At 34.1% G+C, this 25,300-nt stretch overlaps 1 protein-coding gene across 1 annotated transcript in view; it reads left to right on the top strand.

The window, feature by feature from the left end:
• The first annotated feature begins 5,004 nt into the window (after positions 1-5,004).
• The window catches only part of LOC141284504 (NADPH oxidase 4-like), a 29,028-nt gene continuing 8,732 nt past the window's right edge, over positions 5,005-25,300 (top strand). Inside the window, exons 1-11 of the mRNA XM_073817469.1 lie at positions 5,005-5,110; positions 7,751-7,861; positions 9,210-9,294; positions 12,435-12,532; positions 18,275-18,302; positions 18,634-18,706; positions 19,012-19,092; positions 21,342-21,513; positions 21,625-21,792; positions 23,678-23,740; positions 24,361-24,421. Of these exons, the coding sequence (XP_073673570.1) occupies positions 5,015-5,110; positions 7,751-7,861; positions 9,210-9,294; positions 12,435-12,532; positions 18,275-18,302; positions 18,634-18,706; positions 19,012-19,092; positions 21,342-21,513; positions 21,625-21,792; positions 23,678-23,740; positions 24,361-24,421 (1,036 nt within the window). The 5' untranslated portion in view covers positions 5,005-5,014. The remainder of the gene's footprint in view (positions 5,111-7,750; positions 7,862-9,209; positions 9,295-12,434; positions 12,533-18,274; positions 18,303-18,633; positions 18,707-19,011; positions 19,093-21,341; positions 21,514-21,624; positions 21,793-23,677; positions 23,741-24,360; positions 24,422-25,300) is intronic.

The raw sequence follows: 25,300 nt of genomic DNA on the forward strand, positions 1-25,300 counted from the left end.
GTAAGTAGCCAAAATTAAGCTAAACCAGCTGAAACCCCTTTCAAACCAACCTGAGCATATGACACCAGTTTGGTGAGCAGTCAGCTGTTTTTTTTTTTTTTTTTTTTTTTTTTTTACTTTTAAATTTATTATTTCAGACGGTAAATTTTTTGCTATTTCTCCAGCACATGGCCGAACACATATTTGAACTTTAAAGTTGCTGTTAGAGTGACTTTCAACCGATTTGATTCAATCGAATCATTTAAATGAATCGATTCACATGAATGATTCTTTTGGCGAATCGAACATCGCCGGTTCAGTTTTCACTTGTCTGTAGTTCACACATAGACACAAAAATGTACGAACGAGCACACAGATGCGGTTAGGGCATATAATGACTCTTAAAGTGTAAGTTAAGCATAAACCGAACTCATTTGTCGTTGTTTGGACAGCTGCGGTATAGACGGTGCGCCCCCGATGCTTCGACCGCAGCTGCGTTGCTGAAGCGTGAAGGCTCTCGGAGAGTTGAGGAATGCGCCGCGATTATTCAAGAGAAATGTGGGTGTGAGGTATATTGTTCTAGCTGCTTTGTTTTGATGTGATTTATTGGCATAACATAACATAACTGAATGCTTGAAATGAAAATAAAGCCAAATATTTTGACGCTGCCACTCGCTCAGCAATAGATGGCGCCGTTGGCCTATGTTTAATTCATTTATTCGCTGCAACCAAGGGCCAAAAATAAGATGAAATAAAATAACAGAAAAAAATTAAGTCATCTTTGACTTAATAAAACAAATAAAACACACTTTTAATTTAATTTATTTATTTTTAAATAATTTCTGCAGGTTTGGTCCTCCACACTAACCCCTCCAAAAAAAGGGGTCCTTACAAGCTCATATACATATAACTTTTCAGAAACCACAAATGTTAAAGACAACAGATTAAAAAGGGGTTGTGAAAAGATGTAGGCCAAACCATAGCAACCGTAAGTCGTTTGTGCTTTTTCAGTTGATCGTTATCAAGATTGAATACTAGTCATTGTCTCACTCTTTATTTACAAAACACAAGTAAATAAAAGACTTTCGTTTTTTTTGTTTGCTGACTGCACAAGGGAGATTTTGTTTTTCAACACAAGTTAAAACGAAATGAAAAAAGAAATTGTTCAAAAGAAGTAACAATGCCAACTGTAAGTCGATTTCGCTCTCTGCTATCAAACTACCCCAATTGTTAATCATTTGTGACCCTGGGCCACAAAACCAGTCATAAGTAGCACAGGTATATTTGTAGCAATAGCCAAAAATACGTTGTTGATTGATTTTTCTTTTATGCCAAAAATCATTAGGATATTAAAGGTCATGTTCCATTAAGGTATTTGTCAATTTCCAACCATAAATATACAAAAACTTAATTTTTGATTAGTAATATGCATTGCCAAGAACATCATTTGGACAAGGTGATTTTCTCAATATGTCTATTTTTTTATTTTTTTGCAACCTCAGATTCCAGATTTTCATAAATCTGGATTGGTTTGGTTTGTATATATTTGGTTTGAATAATTGGTTTTTTATTGCAAACAGTTGTACAATTTACGGCGTGTTGTTATTTTTCTCATTATTTCTGAATAGTGGATGCAGCTCACACTCTTAAAAATAAAGGTCGTTCACGATGCCATAAAAGAACCTGTTTTGTCTAAATGGCTCCATAAAGAACCTTAAACATCTAAAGAACCTTTTGTTTCACAAAAGGTTCTTTGTGGTGAAAGAAGGTTCTTTAGTTTATAAAAATAAAAAAGTAAGAAAGAGATAGTTCTTTAAAGAACTTTTGACTGAATGGTTCTTTGTGGAAATAAAAATGGTTCTTCTATGGCATTGCTGGAAGAACTTTTTAAAGCACCTTTATTTTTAAGAGTGTACTTCCGCGTTGAAGATGATTGCTTTTTTACATGTCACAAGTAAATAAAAAGAAGAGAAAAGAGTGTTTTGATTTGGTTTGTTTACTTCTAAATTTAGTTTTTTAGAAAGTATTTAATTTCTATTTCCTTATTATAATTAATGCAATAAATAAATATAATAAAATTATTAACTGTATTTTAAAAAAAACTTGTCAAGACAAACTTTAATGTTATTAAAAAAGCCTGACCAAACATTTGAAGTAGTTTGAGTGATAGAGAGACTGCTATTTGTTTGTTGATATTGATTTATTAATTTTGTTTTTATAAAAAATGTGACTTTGCATTATGCATTATAAATGAAGTTTAGTGTTAGTATCCACCTTATTTTTCCTGTAAGAGAGGGTGTGGCCATTTGTAAATTTTATGGGTTTGGCTTTCAGTTTTATCCATGTCCAGCTATTTTTAGCTGTGCAAAACAACTAATTTTTACTGCTTGATTTTGCAAATTGTTGTATCTTACCATATTATTTTAATTCAATATTTTAATTATGAACACGCTGTTTTACAGTGCAAACAGTTTTACCGTTTACTGCATATTGTTATTCTCAGTGTTGGGGGTAACGCATTACAAGAAATGCAAGTTACGTAATAATATTACTTTTCCAAGTAACTAGTAGTAACGCATTATTTTTTAATTGACAAGAAAATATCTGAGTTATTTTTCAAATAATTAACGCTAGATACTTTCCCCTCATTTATTGATTAAAAGCTCTCCTGACCCCATGTTGAGAGAAAGAATAAATGTGAACATGCATCAATTCTTCTCATTCACTAAAAAAAACAGATAGCCTACCGTATTCCTCGAAATGAATAAAAACAGTGAAATTCAACACAAACTGCAATAATCAAATGCAATAATTAAATATGTTAAATAATACAAATATCATTTATGTATTTAGTCCCATTTTATTAACCGATGTCTTTGCTGCCGACCTTCGATGATCCAATTTGTTCATACTAATAAGCAAAAATTACTCAAGATAATCTAACATTTGTTTCCCTTTTTTTATTGCTAAAGAATTCACATTTTTTCTTCTGCAGTCTACTGTACAGACAACAATTTACTTTTCTCTAAGCCTGAGGCTTTTGGTGTAAAAAGGCTTTTAAATTTGCCAAAAATAGAACTTTTTATATTAAAAACAAACAAGCAAGCCCTGTCCAGATTTTAAAAGTAACGCAAAAGTAACGTAATGCATCACTTTCCATAAAAAGTAACTAAGTAACGTTATTAATTACTTCTAAGGGAGTAACTCAATATTGTAATGCATTAGCCTACTTTTAAAAGTAACTTTCCCTGGTTATTCTTCCTTTTTTTCCCCTAGCGGCTAATGAACCGGAGGTCTCAACCATGATCGTTTACATATCATGAGTAAATAAAAGAGTAACTGGTGTTTTTTTTTTTGACTCCTACATTTTGTTCCTATAAAGTATTTATATTTCCTTATTATCATTATTAAAGTAAATAAAGCTAATAAAACTAGATTAACTAGGCTGTATTTTTACAAATAAACTTGTCAAGACTAACTTTAATGTTATTGAGAAAGTCTGACTGGAAAGTTTTAAGTATTGGTAGATATAGACCGCTATAGTTTGTTGATATTGACTGATTTATTTTTATTTTTGTTTTTTAAATAAAACAGTTTGTGTATTTGCTTATATATATTATAAATGAAGTTATTTTTCCTGTAAGAGTGGGCCTGACCATTTGTAAATTTTATGGGTTTGGCTTCCAGTCTCATCAGTGCCCAGCTATTTTTAGCTGCGTGCAAAACAGCTAGTACTGCTTGATATTGCCAACTGGTGTGTCTCACAATATTATTTTAATTAAATATTTTAAATATGAACGCACAGGTTGTTATTCTTCTCCTTATTTCCTAGTGGCTAATGAACCGGAAGTTTCAACCTAATTATTTACATATGTGACCCTGGACCACAAAATCAGTCTTAAGTCGCTGGAATATATTTGTAGCAATAGCCAAAAATACATTGCATGGGTCAAAATTATTGATTTTTCTTTTGTGCCAAAAATCATCAGGATATTAAGTAAAGATCATGTTCCATGAAGATTTTTTGTAAAATTCCTATTAATATATCAAAATGTAATTTTTGATTAGTAATATGCATTGTTAAGAACTTAATTTGGACAACTTTAAAGGTGATTTTCTCAGTATTTAGATTTTTTTGCACCCTCAGATTCCAGATTTTCAAATAGATGTATCTCGGCCAAATATTGTCCTATCCCAACAAACTATACATCAATAGAAAGCTTATTTATTGAGCTTTCATGTGATGTATACATCCCAGTTTTGTAAAATTTAACCTTATGTCTGGTTTTGTGGTCCAGGGTCATATATCACGATTTAAGAGTAAATAAAAAGATGACTGGGGTTTTGTTTTTGTTTTGTTTTTCACTCCTAAATTTTGTTTCTATAAAGTATTTATATTTCTTTATTAAAGTAAATAAATATAGCTAATAAAACTAGATTATCTAGGCTATATTTAAAAAAAAAAAAAACTTGTTAAAACGAACTTAAATGTTATTGAGAAAGCCTGACCAGAAAGTTTTAGGTAGATTGATAGATAGATCGCTATTAGTTTATTTAGCTTTTTTTTTTTTTTTTTTTTTACTAAAATATTTGTGTATTTGCTTTATAAATGAAGTTAGAAGAAGTAGAAAATTCTCATTATGTTTTAAATTTCCCAGGATTCACGCGACAGGATGTTAGTTTGTAATGCGGGGTCCCGAACCGGGCGTTTGTTGGGTGGGAGGCGCAAGACATGAGCGGCACGCGGAGTCACAGAGGAACCGGCGGAATGACCGTCATGACTCGACCGCTGGACTGGCTGCACCGGTGATGTTTAACGGCGGTTTGCGGTCCGAGGATTAACGTTAACGTTAGCGACAATCATGAGCGTCGTGCTGAAGAGCTGGAGGGCAAATGAAGGACCCAAACACTTGATAATGGTGAGATGAAAGACTAGCTACTCAACTGTTTACTCTTGTCACAGTGTCCATATGGGCTCTTACATTGAGTTGTTTGAGTCTGAGATGTTGTCAGCTGTTTTTATTGTTTTGGGCAGATGGTTTGGGTTGCAGTCAATGTCTATTTGTTCTGGAGAACATTCATGGTGTACTTCAGCGGAGCGCAGTATTATTATCTACACAAGATGCTGGGGGTAAGAACTAAGTTTATGTGTTTGGTTGTGCGAGTAGAAGATTTGTTTGTATATTTTTGTATATAGTAGTTTGTCTGTACTGTCATTTTTATTTTAGACAGAGTTTGACAGGTGTGTTTGCATTTTATGCATGCATGTGTGTGTTTGTTTTTGTGTGTTGCTGTGAGATGCACAGGATGTCTGCATCTCTTCTGTATTGAATTAGACTAATTGTTGTCACAGGTTATTGTGTAACGTCCTGGAAAGATGCTGCACTGGGACACGCAACTTTCCGAAAACAGAACACTTGTTTAGCTCAGACTTTTAGACACTGTGTGTGTGTGTGCGTGCGTGCGCGTGCGTGTGTGCGTGTGAGAGCTATAATCCCTCATATGTTGCAGGGCTGTTGGGTTCAGAGCTGAACAGGCATGTAACAACTCGCTCACTTCTGTACAGGAAACAATGATCTAGCACCACTACAACACACCCACATATACTAGAGAATTTCTGCTTGATTTCAGGTTTAATTCTTAAAAAATGCAAAACAACTTATCTTAGATGAATATTTCTTGTAAACCTATTTTTAGATAATATACAGTCGAGGTCAAAAGTTTACATCGCCCTTTCAGAATTGGCAAAATGAGAGGGATCATACAAAATGCATGTTATTGTTTATTTAGAACCGACCTGAAAAAGATATTTCACTTAAAAGATGTATACATATGTGACCCTGGACCACAAAACCAGTCATAAGGTTAAATTTGACAAAACTGAGATTTATACATCATATGAAAGCTCAATAAATAAGCTTTTTATTGATATATGGTTTGTTAGGATCGGACAATATTTGGCTGAGATACATCTATTTGAAATCAGAAATCTGAGGATGCAAAAAAATCAAAAAGACTGAGAAAATCACCTTTAAAGTTGTCCAAATTAGGTTCTTAACAATGCATATTACAAATCAAAAATTACATTTTGATATGTTTACAGTAGGAATTTTACAAAAAATCTTCATGGAACATGAACTTTACTTAATTTCTTAATGATTTTTGGCATAAAAGAAAAATCAAAAATTTTGACCCATGCAATGTATTTTTGGCTCTTGCTACAAATATACCCCAGCGACTTAAGACTGGTTTTGTGGTCCAGGGTCACATATAGTACTTAATACTGTGTTGGTACCTGAATAATCCACAGCTGTGATTTTTGAGTCCCTTGTTTTTCCTGAACAATTAAACTGCCTGCTTTTCTTCACAAAAATCCTTCAGGTCCCACAAATTCTTTGTTTGTTCAGCTTTTTTGTATATTTGAACCCTTTCCAACAATGACTGTATGATTTTGAGATCCATCTTTTCACACTGAGGGACTCATATGCAACTATTACAGAAGGTTGAAACGCTCAATGATGCTCAGAAGGAAACGCAATGCATTAAGAGCCGGGGCTGAAAACATTTTTAATTTAAAGATCAGGGTAAATGTAACTTACTTTGTCTTCTGGGAGACATGCAAGTGTCTTCTGTAAATTCTGAAGGGACTAAATTAAAAAATACGATATTTATGCATAATAAGAAAAATGTACACATCTGCATTCTGTTCAAAAGTTTTTACCCCCAGCTCTTAATGTTTCCTTCTGGAGCATTAGTAAGCATTTCAACCTTGTGTAATAGTTGCATACGAGTCCCTCAGTTGTCCTCAGTGTGAAAAGATGGATCTCAAAATCATACAGTCATTGTTGGGAAGGGTTCAAATACACAAAAAATGCTGGAAAACGAAAGTATTTGTGGGACCTAAAGGATTTTTATGAAATACAGCAGGCAGTTTAACTGTTCACACTGCAAAAAAGAAAAAGGTTTATCTTACTAAGTATTTTTGACTTGTTTCTAGTCAAAATATCTATAAATTCTTAAACTGAGATGCACAAGATATTTAGTCTTGTTTTAAGTCAAATGTACTTAATTTATTCCCCACCCCTGGAAACAAGTAAAATCATTTGCCAGTGGGGTAAGTAAAATATTCTTTAAACAAGAGTATTATTTTACTTATTTTAAGCAAACTGCACTTGTTGTATTTTTCCCCCTGGAAACAATACATCGTATGTCATTTTGCTTATCTAGTAAATTAATCTTAGTTTAGAAATTTTTAGATATTTTGACTAGAAACCAGACAAAAATACTAAGTAAGATAAGCCTTTTTTTGCAGTGCAGGACAAACACAGGACTCATGAACAACTATCACTAAACAAAAATACAGCTGTGGATCATTCTGGTAACAACACAGCAAAGTATCAAGTGTGTGTAAAATTTTTGTACTATTATTCATCTATTATTTTCTCTTGTGGACTATATGTCAACATATTTTATGTGAAATATCTAATTCAGGTCAGTGCTAAATAAACAATAACATGCATTTTATATGATCCCTCTTATTTTGGTAAAAGAATTAACATTTTGCAGAAAGGGGGAAGTAAACTTTTGACCTCAACTCTAACTTTCCTGAGCCTGTAGAACATTTGCAAGATTATTGAATTAAAAAAAGAGTTTTTTTAAATATTTGTTTGCCTTTAGATTTCAGAAAAAGCATCTCTTGTGTCATTTTCAGAGCCCTTGGTAATAAAAACTCTGAAAACACTTCTGACCCTTGTGTTTGTGTGTTTCTCAGCTGGGTCTCTGCATCAGTCGAGCGTCGGCCTCCGTTCTAAACCTCAACTGCAGTCTGGTGCTCCTGCCGATGTGCAGATCGCTGCTTACCTTCCTCCGAGGATCTCAGCGGGTGAGAGAGACATCATGTGGACTTTGAAAAAATCCTTTGAGAAATTCCTATATTAATGCAAGTCTGTGCAGTCGCATAAATGCACTTTGGATATGGGCCATTCTACAGAATTGGTGCAAACAAAAAACACATTTAAAAAGCATTTATGTATTCAAATCTTAGATGTTTACTAAGATCCTTCTATTATCTATTGAAATCCACAATAATATTTAAAATACCAATAAGCTTAGTATATAGATATATATCTATGTCTCATCATTTAGTGGGAACTTGTAATTGGGAGGTGGCTGTTCTAAACCCTAACCTCTAAATTTCCACTTATAAAAATTATATTGAAATAATCTTTGCATTTTATTCCATTGTTGTTTTCATTCCAAAAGGCTGATGCAAATATATGCAGTCACTACCAAAACATGGGATGTTTTGTCAAAATTAAAATATATTGATTAATCAGCTAAGATGGTATGATGGTTCACTGTATATACAAACTAATGAATCCTTAAGTTTGAAATCGGTATGATCCACTTTTTGCCTTTTACAATGAAAAACTGGATTGTAGATGTAAGCAAAATCCTAACAGGTCAATATAACCCTTCCTTAAATTATATATTAATGTGTTTTGGTAGTGACAAATTTGGTAAGAGGACAAATATTCCAAAACTTTCTGAAAATACAATATGAGAATTACCTGCACAATTACTAGAAATGTGTACCTTGGATATTATACAGTTTGCATTTTTTCAGACACATTTTTTTCCAAAATCATTTCCAAATCTGACTTTAAATCAATTCTGTAGAATGGCCCATATGTGACCCTGGACCACAAAACCAGTCATAAGGTTAAATTTTACAAAACTGAGATGTATGCATCATATGAAAGTTCAATAAATAAGCTTTCTATTGATGTATGGTTTGTTAGGATATGACAAAATTTGGCCGAGATACATCTATTTGAAGATCTGGAATCTGAGGGTGCAAAAAAATCAAAATACTGAGAAAATCACCTTTAAAGTTGTCCAAATTAAGTTCTTAACAATGCATATTACTAATCAAAAATGACATTTTGATATATTTATAGTATGAATTTTGCAAAAAATCTTCATGGAACATGATCTTTACTCAATTTCCTAATGATTTTTGGCATAAAAGAAAAATCAATAATTTTGACCCATACAATGTATTTTTGGCTATTGCTACAAATATACCCCAGCGACTTAAGACTGGTTTTGTGGTCCAGGGTCACATATATGCTGCTTCACATGCTGTTTATGGAGTGTAAAAAGATTAAAAAACATGCCATGTAGAATGAGGGTTGTTTTGACTCTCTCACTCTTTCTCTTTCTGTTAGGTGACCAGTAGACATGTTCGTCGGCTGTTAGATAAGAGTAAGACATTTCATGTGGCGTGTGGAGTCACTATATGCATTTTCTCAGGTGAGGAAACACTAATTTCTGCATAGCCTGGTCAGTTTATTCCACCCACATAGACAGAAAGAGACTCTCTGACTGACATCAATGTGACCCACCACAGTTAGCTTGTTGTACATGACATTTAAAGGGGTCCTATTATGCTTTTTCACTTTTTGAATTTTAGCTAGTATGTGGTGTGTATGTTTGGGCATAAAAAAACATCTACAAAGTTCCAAATCTCAAAGTCCACTCCAAAGAGAGATATTTAGATTTTTAAAAATCCCTTTTCAAGAACTACAACAAACAGCTCCTTTGGACTGCAGCGTTTGTTTTCTGGATGCTATGATATCACAATATGGTTCATTAGAATATCTTTCAAATAAACCCTGCCTACAGAAATTCGATTGGGTGGCAGGTGAGGAGGGATAAGGTGGAGGATTTGTCTAACATTAGCGATGTAGCATGGACAGACGCTTCTGGGATGCTTTGCGAGTATAAATGCGAGCATTGACTAAAGTGTCCGCAAACTGCTCCGGTAGCCATGTTGGAGCCGTGCCGTTGACGTGTGGTACAGAGGGTCGAAGCATTGACTAGAGTGACGATCATTGGTTGTCGCGTCGGAGCCATGCCGTAGACGTGTGCACTGTGTGTAAGATATTTACTCATCATACAGTGTAGATAGCTTCACTAGCCTTATGCTGGAGCTGGTTTCGGGCATGTAAATGATTAAATAAATGAGCACAATAATGATAATATCACGTATCATTGATCTCGCAGGCTGACGATAGAACCAACACTACTGTAGTGTGTTATTTACTCACCCTCCATGCATCCTAGCATCCTAGTCCTTCTTTCAGACAAATGCAATTGGAGTAAAATGAAAAATAATCCTGGCACTCCCAAACTTTAGAACGGCATAGACAAGTGTTTCTCTCCATCAGTCTAAAACAAGTCCATCCATAATAAATAATGTTAGAATCACTTTAATCTAGTTTGGGCAGTTGTACACAGAACTTGCTGCTTTGTGAAGGGGTGTGGCAGGACTGAAACGCCTTCTAAGCTGTTCACCAATTGCAATCCAGTGGGACTGCTAACCAATCACAACACATTTCGTGTTTCGGAAGGTGGACTTTCATCAAACCCCAAACTAATCGAGCCATTTGTGCCAGCCTGGGGAGAAAGCTACTGTAATAATGTAAATGATGTGAAAAATAATGTATTTTTTGAACCACCAAGCATGACGGCATGTTCTAGTGCACCATCAAAACAAAATAAAGACTTTGTAAAAGAGCATAATAGGACCCCTTTAAGAGGTTGTTAAATCTGAAATTGAAAAACTGATAATTTACTTGAAGTGTCTCAAGAACAAGATTTGATGCCAGGAACTCACAAACTTTGTTAAATCATGTGACTTTTTCCTCAGAAGTGTTATTGTTTTAACCTGGAACCTGTTTTTTTTTAAACTTTTAAACTTTTTGTTTGTAGGGCCAAACAGTAAGATGCAGCTTGTCATTTTGAGAAAGATTGTACCTTTTTTGTGCAGTGTGCATGACACAGTTAATGAACAGACCAAGCAGACTGTTGAACAATGAGAAAGACCACGCAGACAGACAGCAGATTATGCTTCACTTCATGGGGGAGGAAGAACAGATTAGTTTGGTTGAGTCACAAGTCTGTCTGAAAGCACTCTTTTTGTCTATTTATGCATGCACACCACCAGTCAGGTTTTCTGCTCACCAAGAATGCATTTATTTGATCCAGAGTACAGCAAAAACAGTAAAATTTAAATAGTTTTATTATGTAAAATGACTGATCTGAAATAAATATTTCACATTAAAGACATTTACCTATAGTCCACAAGAGAAAATAATAGTCTTAATACTGTGTTGTTACCTGAATGATCCACAGCTGTTTGTTTTTTTTATTTAGTGATAGTTATTCATGATTCCCTTGTTTGTCCTGAACAGTTCAGGATAATCCTTCAGGTACCACAAATTCTTTTTTTTTCTGCATTTATGTGTATTTAAACCCTTTCCAACAATGACTGTATGAGTTTGAGATCCATCTTTTCACACTGAGGACAACTGAGAGACTCATATGCAACTATTACAGAAGGTTCAAACACACACTGATGCTCCAGAAGGAAAAACCATGCATTAAGAGAATGGAAATGTGAACATTGTTCTTATTTTGCCTAAATATAATATTTTCTATAATTTAGTACTACCTTTCAGGATCTACAGAAGATACTTACATGTTTCCCAGAAGACAAAATAAGTTAAATTTACCCTGACCTTTAAATTGAAAAAGTTTTCACCCCCGCCTCTTAATGCATTTTTTTTTTCTTCTGGAGCATCACTGAGCATATGAACCTTCTGTAATAGTTGCATATGAGTCCCTCAGTTGTCCTCGGTGTGAAAAGATGGATCTCAAAATCATACAGTCATTGTTGGAAAGGGTTCAACTGCACAAAAATGCTGAAAAAACAAAGAATTTGTGGGATCTGAAGGATTTTTCTAAAGAGCAGCAGGCAGTTGAACTGTTCAAGACAAACAAGGGACAAAACAACTATCACTAAACAAAAAAACACAGCTGTGGATCATTCAGGTATTTCAACTATTATTTTCTCTTGTGGACTATATGTAAACATTTTTTGGTAAAATAATTAACATTTTGTAGATTCTACAAGGTGTATATAAACTTTTGACTTCAACTCTAATTCAAAATGTATCAGCATCACAGTGGTACTAAAATAACTCCGGTATGTTGCTGTCTGAGAGTTTGACCTGGTAAATAACTCCGTCTAGTGTTGCTGTGAAAGGCTAGACGGTTTCGCCGGTCAACAGGTGTGTATGTGTGTGTACATGTGTGCGTGTGTGTTAAAGACACAGGAATATCCCGAGGGATTCCCAGCTGGTTTTATCTTCTGTCTAAGAACCCCCCCCCCCACCCCCATTTCCTGTCTCAGTGCATTGTGGTCTTGTTCTAATTACAGAGCTCTGAGGCATCCCGTTACCATGACAACTGCTACACACAATCACACACAAGAGAGCTGCTGAATAGACAAATTATCTTCAGCACATACTTGGTGTATGATGTCATTATGTGTGTCTGTTCTGAGTTGATGTTTGTGGGATGTTGTTTGTCCGTATTTATGTCTGCAGTGGTTCATGTGAGCGCTCACCTCGTGAACATGGTCAGTTTCTCGGTGAGATATTCAGAGGATTTCCCTGCGCTCAATGTCGCTCAGTATCGAGGACAGGTAACAGATATTTGCATTAACATTTGAATAATAAAAAATGCTTCAGTGTTTTGCAAGACAGCAGACATGCCATTGATTGATCAAAATTATTGCTAAGGATAATTTAGTAGTGGCTGAATATTGGCAGGGGTATCCGAGATTTATGCTCTAAAATCCCGAATTGAATCAAATGATTAGCAAACATGCTCCAAAGTCTAAATCTGAATCAAATGATTAATGAACCTGCACTGAAGTCCCAATCTGAATCAAATGATTCACTAACCCACACCATATTCCTGGTTTGAATCAAATGATTCGTGCTCCGAAATCCCGATCTGAATCAAATGATTCTTGAACACACTCCAAAGTCCCAATCTGAATCAAATGATTCGCGAACCCCTATCAAAATCCCGATCAGAATCAAATTTGGCAAATCTGCACCGAAATTCCGATCTGAATCAAATGATTCACTAACCTGCACCATATTCCTGGTTTAATTCAAATGATTTGTGCTCCAAAATCCCGATCTGAATCTAATGATTTGTGAACATGCTCCGAAGTCCCAATCTGAATCAAGTGATTTGCGCTCTGAAATCCCGATCTTAATCAAATGATTCTTGAACATGCTCCAAAGTCCCAATCTGAATCAAATGATTCGTGAACCCATATCATAATCCCAATCTGAGTCAAATTTGGCAAATCTGCACCGAAGTTCCGATCTGAATCAAATGATTCACTAACCTGCACAAATTTTTGGTTTGAATCAATTTATTCACACACACAAATCCTGCTCTGAATCAAATGATTTGTTAACCCACACCATATTCCTGGTTTAATTCAAATGATTTGCGCTCCAAAATCCTGATCTGAATCAAATGATTTGTGAACCCACACCTAAATCTCGATCTGAATCAAATTATTTGTGAATCTGCATGGAAGTCCCGATCTGAATCAAATGATTCGCTAACCTCCACTGAATTCTCGGTTTTAATCAAATTATTTGTGCTCCAAAATCTCAATCTGAATCAAATTATTTTTGAACACGTTCCGAAGTCCCAATGTGAATCAAATTATTCGCAAACCCACAACGAAATCCTGATCCAAATCAAATGATTTGTGAAATCTGCATGGAAGTCCTGAACTGAATCAAATGATTTGCAAACCTGCACCATATTCCCAGCTTGAATTAAATTATACATGCTACTGATCTGAATCAAAAGATTCACGAACACGCTATGAAGTCTTGATCTAAATCAAATGATTCACCATCCTCGCTCCTAGGTCCCAATCTTAATGAAATGATTCGCTAACCTGCAACTAATTCTCAGTTTGAATCAAATTATTGACGCTCAAAAATCCCGCTCTGATCAAATGATCCTTGAACACGCTCCAAAGTACCAATCTAAATCGAATGATTTGTGAACCCACACCGAAATCCTGAGCTGAATCAAATGATTCATGAATCTGCACCAAAATCCCACTCTGAATCAAATGATTTGCTAACCCTCACCATATTCCCAGTTTAAATCAAATGATTCCCGCTCTGAAATCCTGATCTGAATCAAATGATTCTTGAATACGCTCCAAAGTCGCAATCTGAATCAAATGATTCGCAAACCCAGACCAAAATCCTGATATGAATCAAATGATTTGCTAACCTGCACCGAATTCTCAGTTTGAATCAAATTATTCATGCTTCAAAATCCCAGTCTGAACCAAATGATTTGTTAACCCGCGCCAATTCCTGGATTGAATCAAATCATTCATGCTCGGCAATCCTGATCTGAATCAAATAAATCACAAACACACTTCGAAGTCTCTATCTGAATCAAATGATTCGCCATACTCTATCCTAGGTCCTGATCTAAATCAGATGATTAGTTAACATGCTCCGAAGTTCCAATCTGAATCAAGTAATTAGTGAACCCGCACCAAATTTCCGGTTTAAATCAAATGATTTGCGCTCCAAAATCCCAATCTGAATCAAATGTAGCGAATCATTTGATTCAGATTGGGATTTTGGAGCGCAAATCATTTGATTTAAACCGGAAATTTGGTGCGGGTTCACTAATTACTTGATTCACCCACACCATATTCCTGGTTTGTATTAAATGATTCATGCTCCCAAATCCCAATCTGAATCAAATGATTCATTAACATGTTCTAAAGTCCCAATCTGAATCTAATAATTTGCGTTGCAAAATCCCAATCTGAATCAAATGATTCGCTAACCCACACCATATTCCTGGTTTGAATTAAATGATTCACGCTCCCAAATCCCGATCTGAATCAAATGATTCACGAACACGTTCTGAAGTCCTGATCAGAATCAAATGATTTGCAAACACGCAAAGTCCCATTTTCCCAAAATTATTGATAAGGGTAATTTAGTAGTGCTTGGATATTGGTAGGGACATGTTCCTAGTGTCTCTACTAAATTGTAAGCCGTTGAAAATCATAATAAACAATTTACGATTTTGGAAAGTATTGTTAAATATGAAATTATAGTCTTCAATGTGAAAAGGTCAAACAACAGATAAATGATTTCATCCAAGTTTCACAAAAAGCTTGTGGATGTAATTCTAATATGAGTCAGACATTTAAGTGAGTTGTTGTTTTTGTCACTCTTCTGAGGAAGATGTCATTTGTTTTGCCAATGTGCCCACACAGAAATTTTGGTCAGTTTGGTCCAATTTCATTTTGTAAGTGACCTTTCTGTTTTAAAGATATTTTCTTTGGATTGTTTGACTGTTTGAAAGAGAATACAGAAAAATATAACTTAATTTGTGTTTCCTGCTTGCTAAATTTCACATACATAAACAGTGTTGGGTGTAACGCGTTACTTTGTAACGCGTTACTGTAATAATATTACTTTTTTCAGTAACTAGTAGTGTAAGGCATTACTCGTCTGAAAATTGTAATATTATTACAGTTTTCCCGAGCTAGTTACTTGCGTTACATTTGCCAGTAGCACCTTCATCACACTCAAGGCACACGACAACACAGAGAACAGAAGGGAAGGGGAGGGGGGCGTGAATTAAACAGTGATTGGTCTGGGTTTGGCACGAGGTATCATTAAATTACCATCACCGATTGGTCGACACCCGGCAGCCAGCAGCAGAGCGGCACTTGCAAATAGAGACCTGCAAACCCGCGGGACCCAACGCAACAGAGTGCGGCGCGGGACAAAACTTGATGGACAAGTGCGTGTGCTGGTGCGGGCGGGTAGAGACTCGTGTGTGTGTGTGTGTGTGTGTGTGTGTGTGTGTGTGTGTGTGTGTGTGTGTGTGTGTGTGTGCGCGGGATGCGGGAAAATAAAATGATTCGCGGGACTCCCGCAATATAGAAATATATAAACATAAAATATCTAAAAAAATAATAATAATGTTATTCATCTATTGCACAAAAACAGCAAGAACAACATATATGATTAGAAAGAGCAAGAATAGGCAGTTTCGATTTAAAACTTGTTTTGCAACATGAGCAATGTAGCCATCTGCTGATTTTTGGAACGCATCGCCAATCAATGGTGTTTAAGATAGAATTCACTCACTGCTCAAAAGTTTTGAACAGTGCTGAATATTGCGTGCTTACGAATCACAACACACGTAGACCTTTATGAAAGATTAATTGTGCATCCATTGTTATAAGAGCTTTATGAGATCGCGTATGCACTGGATGCACGCAGTATAGGTCATGCTTTTTTGTTCAGAATAACATTTTTTTGTGTAAGAAAAAAAAAATGTAACTAGTAATATAACTAGTAATATAACTAGTTACTTTCTCCAGGGAGTAATAAAGTAAAGTAAGGCATTACTATTTTTGAGAGTAATATGTAATATGTAATATATTACTTTTTTGAGTAACTAACCCCAACACTGTACATAAACAAAAATCTGTCTCTAAACCTCTCTTCTCATTATTCAGAAAAAGTTGAAAGTTGATCTAGACATGTATATGAAACTGTCCAAAGCTCTAAACTGTCACAGTTATTCCTTAAGCAGTCAAAACTTCATCTTCATACTTTAATAAAACTATGGTTATTTTTTTTAAGAGATTTGTATTTTTGTATGCTTTTGCTTTTTTCTTTTTGTTTTTATAAATTAATGGTTTGATGTTTTTGATGTGTTTAATAAAAAAAACTGAAAAAAGATCTGAATAAAAAGATTCACAAACCTGCTCCAAAGTCCCGATCTGAATCAAATGATTTGCTAACCCGCACCAAATTCTCAGTTTCAATCAAATGATACATCATCTGTGCTCCGAAGTCCCGATCTGAATCAAATGATTGGTGAACCCGCACCTGATTCTCAATCTAAATCAAATTATTCATGAATCAGTGGGATCATATGATCTGAATCATATGAATTATGATTCATTTGATTCATAAACCCAGACTGAAGTCTCGATCAATAAAATGATTCGCGATCCAAAGTCCCGATCTGAATCAAATGATTCACGAACAAACTCCAAAGTTCCAATCTGAATCAAATGATTCGCAATCCAAAGTCCCCATCCAAATCAAATGATTCTTGAAACCGCAACAAAGTCCCGATCTAAATCTAATGATTTGTGAACCCGCACCCGAGTCTCTATCTAAATCAAATGATTTATGAATCAGCTCTGAAGTCCGATCTGAATCATATGATTCACGAACCCACACTAAAGTCTTGATCAATTAAATGATTTGTGATCCTAAGTCTCGTTCTGAATCAAATGATTTGTGAACCCACACCTGATTCTCTATCTAAATCAAATTATTCATGAATCAGCTCTGAAGTCTGATCTGAATCATATGATTGATGAACCCAGACTGAAGTCTCGATCAATCAAATGATTTGTCATCTGAAGTTACAATTTGAATCAAATGATTCGCGAACACGCTCCAAATGTTCTGATCTGAATCAAATGATTCACCATCCACGCTCCAAATGTTCTGATCTGAATCAAATGATTTGTCATCTGAAGTTACAATTTGAATCAAATGATTCGCGAACACGCTCCAAATGTTCTGATCTGAATCAAATGATTCACCATCCACGCTCCAAATGTTCTGATCTGAATCAAATGATTCACCATCCACGCTCCAAAGTTCCGATCTGAATCAAATGATTTGCGAACTAGTTTAATTCAGAAGTTCCAATCTGAATTACAAGTTCACAAACCTGACCCGATCAAAGTTCCAATCTAAATAATGATTTGATAACCATCATTACAGTTCGGGACTTAGGAGCATGAATCGCGGTTATTTCAGTTCGCAAAATGATTCACGAACCCGCTCCGAAGTTCCGATCTAAACCAAATGATTCGTAATATGCGATTTAAAGTTTTGATCTGAATCAAATGATTTGCGAACACGCTCCGTAGTCCTGATCTAAATTAAATGATTCTTGTCTAAATGTAAACCAAATGATCTGTAATATGAGATTTGAAGTCCTGATCTGAATCAAATGATTTGCGGTACGCAATATGACTGGAGCACTTCGAAACTGTGAATCAGTTTGCGATGCAATGGTTTCATCCATCACTACGTGCTTTTTAAAACCATTACAAGCAATGTCCAAATTCAAAAGTGAATAATTTTTGCTAGTGGATCATTTGAACTTTCAAACTCATGAGTTTGAATCAATCAGAGCTTTCCAAGACTCAGGTGATTCAGTTTGTGTGTTCCTTCACTTTTCGTGTCTTCAGCCATGTTTGCACAACACTGTCAGTACTACTCCTGGCTTTTACTACTGTGTTAATATGTTTTTATCTCTTCAGGATCCCAGAATTCTCATCATAAGCACAGGTGAATCACATTTCTAAATCTACCTTCTGTACTTCCACGTCAATGTTTTCTGTTTAATGTAGTAAAACCAAAATGATTTTGGTGTTATTTAGTTAATTATAATTACATGCTATTATAGTTTTATTAATATTTTGAATTAGCTTTATATAGTTAGTTTTTTAGTTATTTTGCCCTTATAATTTATATATTATTTTTTGCATTTTTGTTTGGGTTTAATATATTTTCTTTTCAGTTTAAGTTTTTTTTTTTTTTTTTTGAGTAAGTATTTCAGCTTTATTTAATTTGTCAAAATATGTAATACACATCATAACCTTGTTGGCTCTTCTCTCAGTTCCTGGAGTTACTGGCGTTCTGTTGGTGCTGGTGTTGTTTCTTATGTCTACAGCATCGTCTTACTGTATAAGGTGAGAACCTCTAACCCTTTAACTGTTATTTGACCTGAATCTGACCCTATACTCTCCTCTCCCTCGACCCACTCTACACACGCACTCGACTGTAATTACTAAGACCACGTTCTTCCCCTCTGATTGATCTGGGGACGATAGGCTTCTCCTCTCCATTGTCCTGCTGTAATTGAGGTTCTATAGTTCACTTTAGGACACTTCAAGAGCATCTCGTTCAATCTAAGAGGGCTGAATGCTGTACTCTGTGTTCTTTTATCTCCCTCTCTCTCTCTTATTTGAGTGCAATTGTGTGTTTTTTTTCTCAGAGTCTCAAGCTATGAGATTTTCTGGTACACTCACAACCTCTTCATTGTGTTCTACATTATTCTGATGGTCCACGTAGCAGGGTGAGTTTATCAGTGTATTCACCACAAACACATACAAACAAGACTGTGAAAATATTGTCATTAATTTGTACAGAAAATGTCCAGTTTGCATACTCTTTAAAATAATATGCAAAATTTGAATTAGTGTAAATATGCATTAAAATAGCATGTTAGATGTCTACTTTTGTAGTATTATTACCCACTAGAGTTGGGTATAACGTGTTACACAGTAACTTACTGTACTGTAGCGTTTCTGTAATCTAATTACTTTTCCTGCTAATGCAGTAAATTAAAGGGATAGTTTACTAACTATCCCTTTAATGCATTACATTTCAAAAGTAATGCAAATTATTATAGGATTTATGTATAATTTGTCCTATAGGTCTAAATTTAGCTGCTTAAATTTTCAGATTTTTGTGTTGCTCTGTTCTGAATAGCCTACTGTAAAATAAAAAAGGATTTGCTACAGTACAATTTTGTGTGAAGCCAAATTATTTTTTAATCCATGCAGCACATGTTTTAGGCAAGGCAAGGCAAGTTTATTTATATAGCACATTTCATACACAGTGGTCATTCAAAGTGCTGTACATAAGAGGAATTAAAATCATAATAAAAATATCATAAAAATGTATCATAATAAATCACAACAATAAAAACAGAATATTTAAGAAAATTTTAAATGATTTAGAAATTTATTTTAAAAATTAATTAAAACAGTAGAAATGATAATAGCTAAAAGCGGATTCACCTTGTTTTGTGTGAACCCTTGATATTACTAACTGACTCGATCCTAGTGATCTGAGTTGTCTGATGGGTTTGTATTCAGTGAGCATGTCTGCAATGTATTTAGGTCCTAGGCCATTGAGTGCTTTATAAATGAGTAGAAGTACTTTAAAATCGATCCTAAACATAACTGGAAGCCAGTATAAGGACCTGAGGACTGGTTTAGAGAAAAATAACTTTTCACTATAACTTTTATGGGTAGATTGAATGTAAAACATTGTCATGAATTGGTTGTTTTAAACACGATTTTTTGTTTATTTGGCATACTAAAAGGCCATTTATATGCAGAAATTGACCTTGGTGTGCATATGAAATCAGTGATTGTGGGGTAGGTGCTTATTAGGCTATATTTACGCCAAAACTGTGTATCGTAATACGCACTCTTTCTTTATTTTACAAAACCCCCAAAAAAGTGTTGTTGGTAGTGGGAGTGTGTACAAATAATACTATGTAATTTTTCAGTCAATATTGAATTAATAAAAGCATTATGAGTTTGTTTTTGTTGATGATTTTCAGGTTTGATAACTTGAAAAGTAAAATAAACTTTTACTTCGTAATTAGTAACCTGATTACTTTTAAATGCAATAATCAGTTATGCTATCGAATTACAATTTTTAAAAGTAATTAGTAATTTGTAGTGGATTACTTTAAGTAACTTACTCAACACTGTTACCCACAATCCATTGCAATATGAAAAAAGTTTGAGTTTTTTTTTTTGACAAATTTGCAAATGTCAATTTTTTTATTAATTTTTTTTTTTAATCTATTTATGAACTTTATTTATCTATGTAGTTATTTATTTTTAAATGATCAGGTTTTCTGCAGGTCTTAAAAAAGCTTAACTCACTCTCAAAATGTCTTGGATCGGGGAAGACATGACATAACAATGAACAGATTTCAACCATTTACTATTGTCCTCTTAAAATATTGAAGCAATTATTTCCTGTTTAACACTGTACAGCTGATTTGACGCAATCTGTATTGTATAAAGCACTATATAAATAAAAGTGACTTGACTTGACATTAATTCTTGTTTTTCTTGTTATATATAAACATCAAGATATATTTACATGAGATACAATATTAAGGTATGAAGTTTTCTAAGAAAATGAACTAAATTGAGTTTAAAACAGAAACAAATGTCTGTCAGTGAGGCATAAAAACTAATTTACCCTTCAAATTAAGTTGTTTTTCATATTTCTATTGTTTCGGAGCACATGTATTCAAACTCTAAGCTATTTTTTGTAAAATGATTTAAGAAGTAATGGAGATCAGTAGTTGTCTTTTCAGACTTTGAATTGTTGCTGAACCTTACATTTAGAGACCATTTGACATTTGCATTTCCTTATTCCTTACATTGTCTTTACTTGTTCTTAAAAAGGTCTCAGAGTTTAGAATTTATTGTTATAAAAGCAGAAGTGTGCAAATTGTAGTTTCTATTTACCTGATGTTTTATGTGATATGATTGATGCCTCTCTGTCCAATAGAGGAGCTTTAAAGTATCAGTCAAATGTGGAGACCCACCCACCTGGCTGCATGCACAACAATCTCACTTCATGGACCAATCACAGAGCAGCAGAAGAGAAGGAGGCAGAGTTTTCAGGTGGACCACAGACAGTTTGTCAAGAAGAGGCTCGTTTTCAGCCCCATTTTCCTCAGGTCTGTCTGTCGGAATTAAATAAGTGATATTTCATGTTGTTGTTTATATTGGTTTTGTTTGTGCATCTGTATATAAATCATTATCAATTTTTGTGTTTTTGTGTGTTTTAGACGTGGTTGTGGGTCTCCGCTCCTCTCTGTCTGTACTGTGCGGAGCGACTGTATCGTTTCATAAGAAGCAGTGCTTCTCCTGTTACCATCGTTTCTGTTGTTAGTCATCCATGTGATGTTGTAGAATTACGCATGCTGAAGAGCGGCTTTAAGCCCCGCCCTGGACAGGTAAGCCCTGCCTCCACATGGTTGCATTAAAGTTTGTTTACAAATTTTTAAAGGGGAAATACAATGAAAATCAGGGCCTTCTTTGCTCTTTTTAAATTAAATATTTAGTCTGCTATGCTACAATTCAAATTTTCTTGTCAGCAAGATTTTTTTTTTAAAGAAATTAATACTTTTATTTAGCATAGATGCATTAAATTCATCATAAGTGACTCTAAAGACATTTATAATATTATAAAAGATTTCGGTTTTAAATAATTGCTGTTAGTTTAACCTTTTTAGTCATTAAAGAATTCTGAAAAATATTGATCAGCATATTAGTATAATAACATTGCTATGCATAATAATCAGAAATGTTTCTTGAACAGCAAATCAGTATATTAGAATGATTTCTGAAGGATCATGTGACACTAAAGACTGGAGTAATGCTGAAAATTCAGCTTTGATCACTTATATTTTACAAGATATTCACATAGATTGAATTTATTTTAAACTGTAATAATATTTTATTGTATTTTTGTTCAAATAAATGCAGCCTGTATGGCCTCTTTAATGTAAATATCAGAATATTTAATATTTCATTTTATGCATTTAAAATGTTGCATGTAAAAAAATTGAGAATTGAGATTTAAACTCACAATTGCATGTTCAAAAAACTTCAAAAATGCGTGATATAAACTTGAAGTTGTGAGAAAAAACTTGCAGTTGAATTATATAATGTCAAAAATTCAAGATATAAACTTGCAGTTGTAAGAAAAGTAAGAATTGAGAGATGTAAACTCACAAGTGCATGTTATAAAGTCAAAAATGCATGATATGAACTGTTGTGAAAAAAAGAGAATTATGAGATGTATTTCACAATTGTGTTATAAAGTAAAAAAAGCATGATATGAGCTTGAAGTTGTGAGAAAAAAGTGAAAATTATGAGATATAAACTTGCAGTTGCACGTTATAAAGTAAAAAATGCATGATATAAACTTGCAGTTGCAAGAAAAAAATGAGACTAAAGAGATTTAAGCTTGCAATTAAGTGTTAAAAAGTCAAAAATGCATGGTATGAACTTGAAGTTGTGAGAAAAAAGTGAGAATTATGAGGTATAAACTTGCAGTTGCATGTTATAAAGTAAAATTGCAAGATATAAACTTGCAGTTGCAAGAAAAAAATGAGACTAAAGAGATTTAAGCTTGCAATTAAGTGTTAAAAAGTCAAAAATGCAAGATATAAACCTGCGGTTTCAAGAAAAAAGTGAGAATTGAGATGTAAGAAATGCAAGATATAAGCTTGCAGTTGTGAGAAAAGCTAAAATTGAGATGTAAACTTGCAATTGCATGTTATAAAGTCAAAAATGCATGATATAAACAAAGTTAGAAAAAATTACAAGAAAAATAATTGCTTGTTATAATCTCAAAAATGCAAGATATAAATTTGAAGTTGCAAGAAAAAAGTGAATTATAAGATGTAAACTCACAATTGTGTGTTATAAAGTAAAAAATGCATGATATAAACTTGAAGTTGTGAGAAAAAAGTGAGAATTATGAGATGTAAACTTGCAGTTGCATGTTATAAAGTCAAAAATGTGAGATATAAACTTATATAAAGCTGAAAATTCAGTTTTGATCACAGCTATCAATTACATTTTACAATATACTCAGATAGAAAACATTTATTTTAAATTGTAATAATATTTCACAATTTTACTGTTTTTACTGTATTTTTGATCAAATAAATGCAGCCTGTATGGCCTCTTTAAAGTAAATATCAGAATATTTTATATTTAATAATACATATAAAACATGAAATGTTGCAAGTGTGTCTATGCTTTTTGTTTATTTTTTGTGTGCATGTTATTCATGTCAATTTGTGTGTGTTTTTGTGATCTTTTCTCTAGTACATCCTGCTGAACTGCCCAAGTGTGTCGTCATTTGAAAACCATCCATTTACTCTTACCACAGTGAGTGTGTATTACTCATGCGATAAATGCACATCTGCAATGCCAAAATTACCAGTGGGAAAATTTTAAATTTATTTAGGCGCCAATTTGGGTGTGTCAATGAAAGAATCATGACTAATTGGTAATGGTTGTAATCATATTCCACGTTGACATGTTTTATCCAAAGCAACTAGCAAACTATGGACACATAAAACAATTACGAATGTTGTTATTCTGACTCATTTTAAATGCACATTATATCATAGTTATTGTTTCCAAATGCAGGAAGTTCACAGCAGGACCAAAAGCAGCATACGAACATGCACGTTCTTCATAAACAGAGCTTGAAGGCGTTTTCAATGATGTAATGCTGTTGAAGATTGTTACAGTATCAAATTGCACTCTCTTTCAAACCAAACATTCCATGATGGCTCATGTAAATGATTCCATTTTTGAAACGTGCAGATCGTAGCAATAAATTTCTCTGCACTTGCACACTTGAAAATTGCATTCTCTGCCAAGTAAAACTTTTTTACCCATTCATACACTTGGAGGCTTTCTGCCCACAGGGGTCTGTTTCCTTTTATGCATGACTGTACCCGATCCTCACACTCAATCCCTGCTCTCTGTGTGTGTTTTAGTGTCCAACTGGGAAGAATGAAACATTTGGTATTCATCTCAGAGTGCTGGGAGACTGGACTTGTGAGTACACACACACACACACACACACACACATATATGCATTATAAATCAAAGACGCTGTGATCTTTATAATCTAGTTCAAAGGTTTCTCTCAAGATGTGTGATGTTTGGATTAAAACACATTTACTGTACGCACACATTTTTGTTTGCTCAGTCTTTTGTCAAGACACTTTCCATTATGTCATGCTTTAGAGATACTTGTTCCTGGAAGAAAAACACACTTAACAAAAGAAATACCACATGCCAGAGCAAATACACACGCGCATCTAGTAGGTGATAAAACAGGCAAAAATCCACATCTAGAGTAAGTAAACAAGACCACATAGTAACGCACTAACAACCATCTAAAATACTCTAGTGACTGCATTGCAGTGTCTTAAAAACAACCCAGAACAAATTAGTGACCACTTAGCAGTGCTTTAACATCCTTCGAGAACCCCTTAGCAAATTTTGTAACATATGGAAGCCTTTTTCTGCCACTGAATCAAAAATAAGGTAATTGCTTTTCATCTCACAAATCTAACTTTTTTCTTGTTGTGTGTTATAATGTCAGGAATGCATGATATAAACTTGCAGTTGTGAGAAAATAGTGAGAATTATGAGATGTAAACTCACAACTGCGGTTATAAAGTCAGAAATGTGAGATTTAAACTTGCAGTTGTGAGAAAAAAGTAAGAATTATGAGATGTAAACTCAAAATTGTAAGTTAAAAAGTCAGAAATGCAGGATATGAACTGATAATTGCGAGAAGTAAGAAATATGAGATACAAATTAGCAATTGCAAGAAAAAAGTGAGAATTGTGAAATGTAAACATGCAATTGCATGTTATAAAGTCAGAAATGCAAGATATAAATTTGCAGTTGAGAGAAAAAGTGAGA

Source organism: Garra rufa, chromosome 14 (assembly GCF_049309525.1).
Source record: "Garra rufa chromosome 14, GarRuf1.0, whole genome shotgun sequence".
Lineage (NCBI taxonomy): Eukaryota > Metazoa > Chordata > Actinopteri > Cypriniformes > Cyprinidae > Garra > Garra rufa.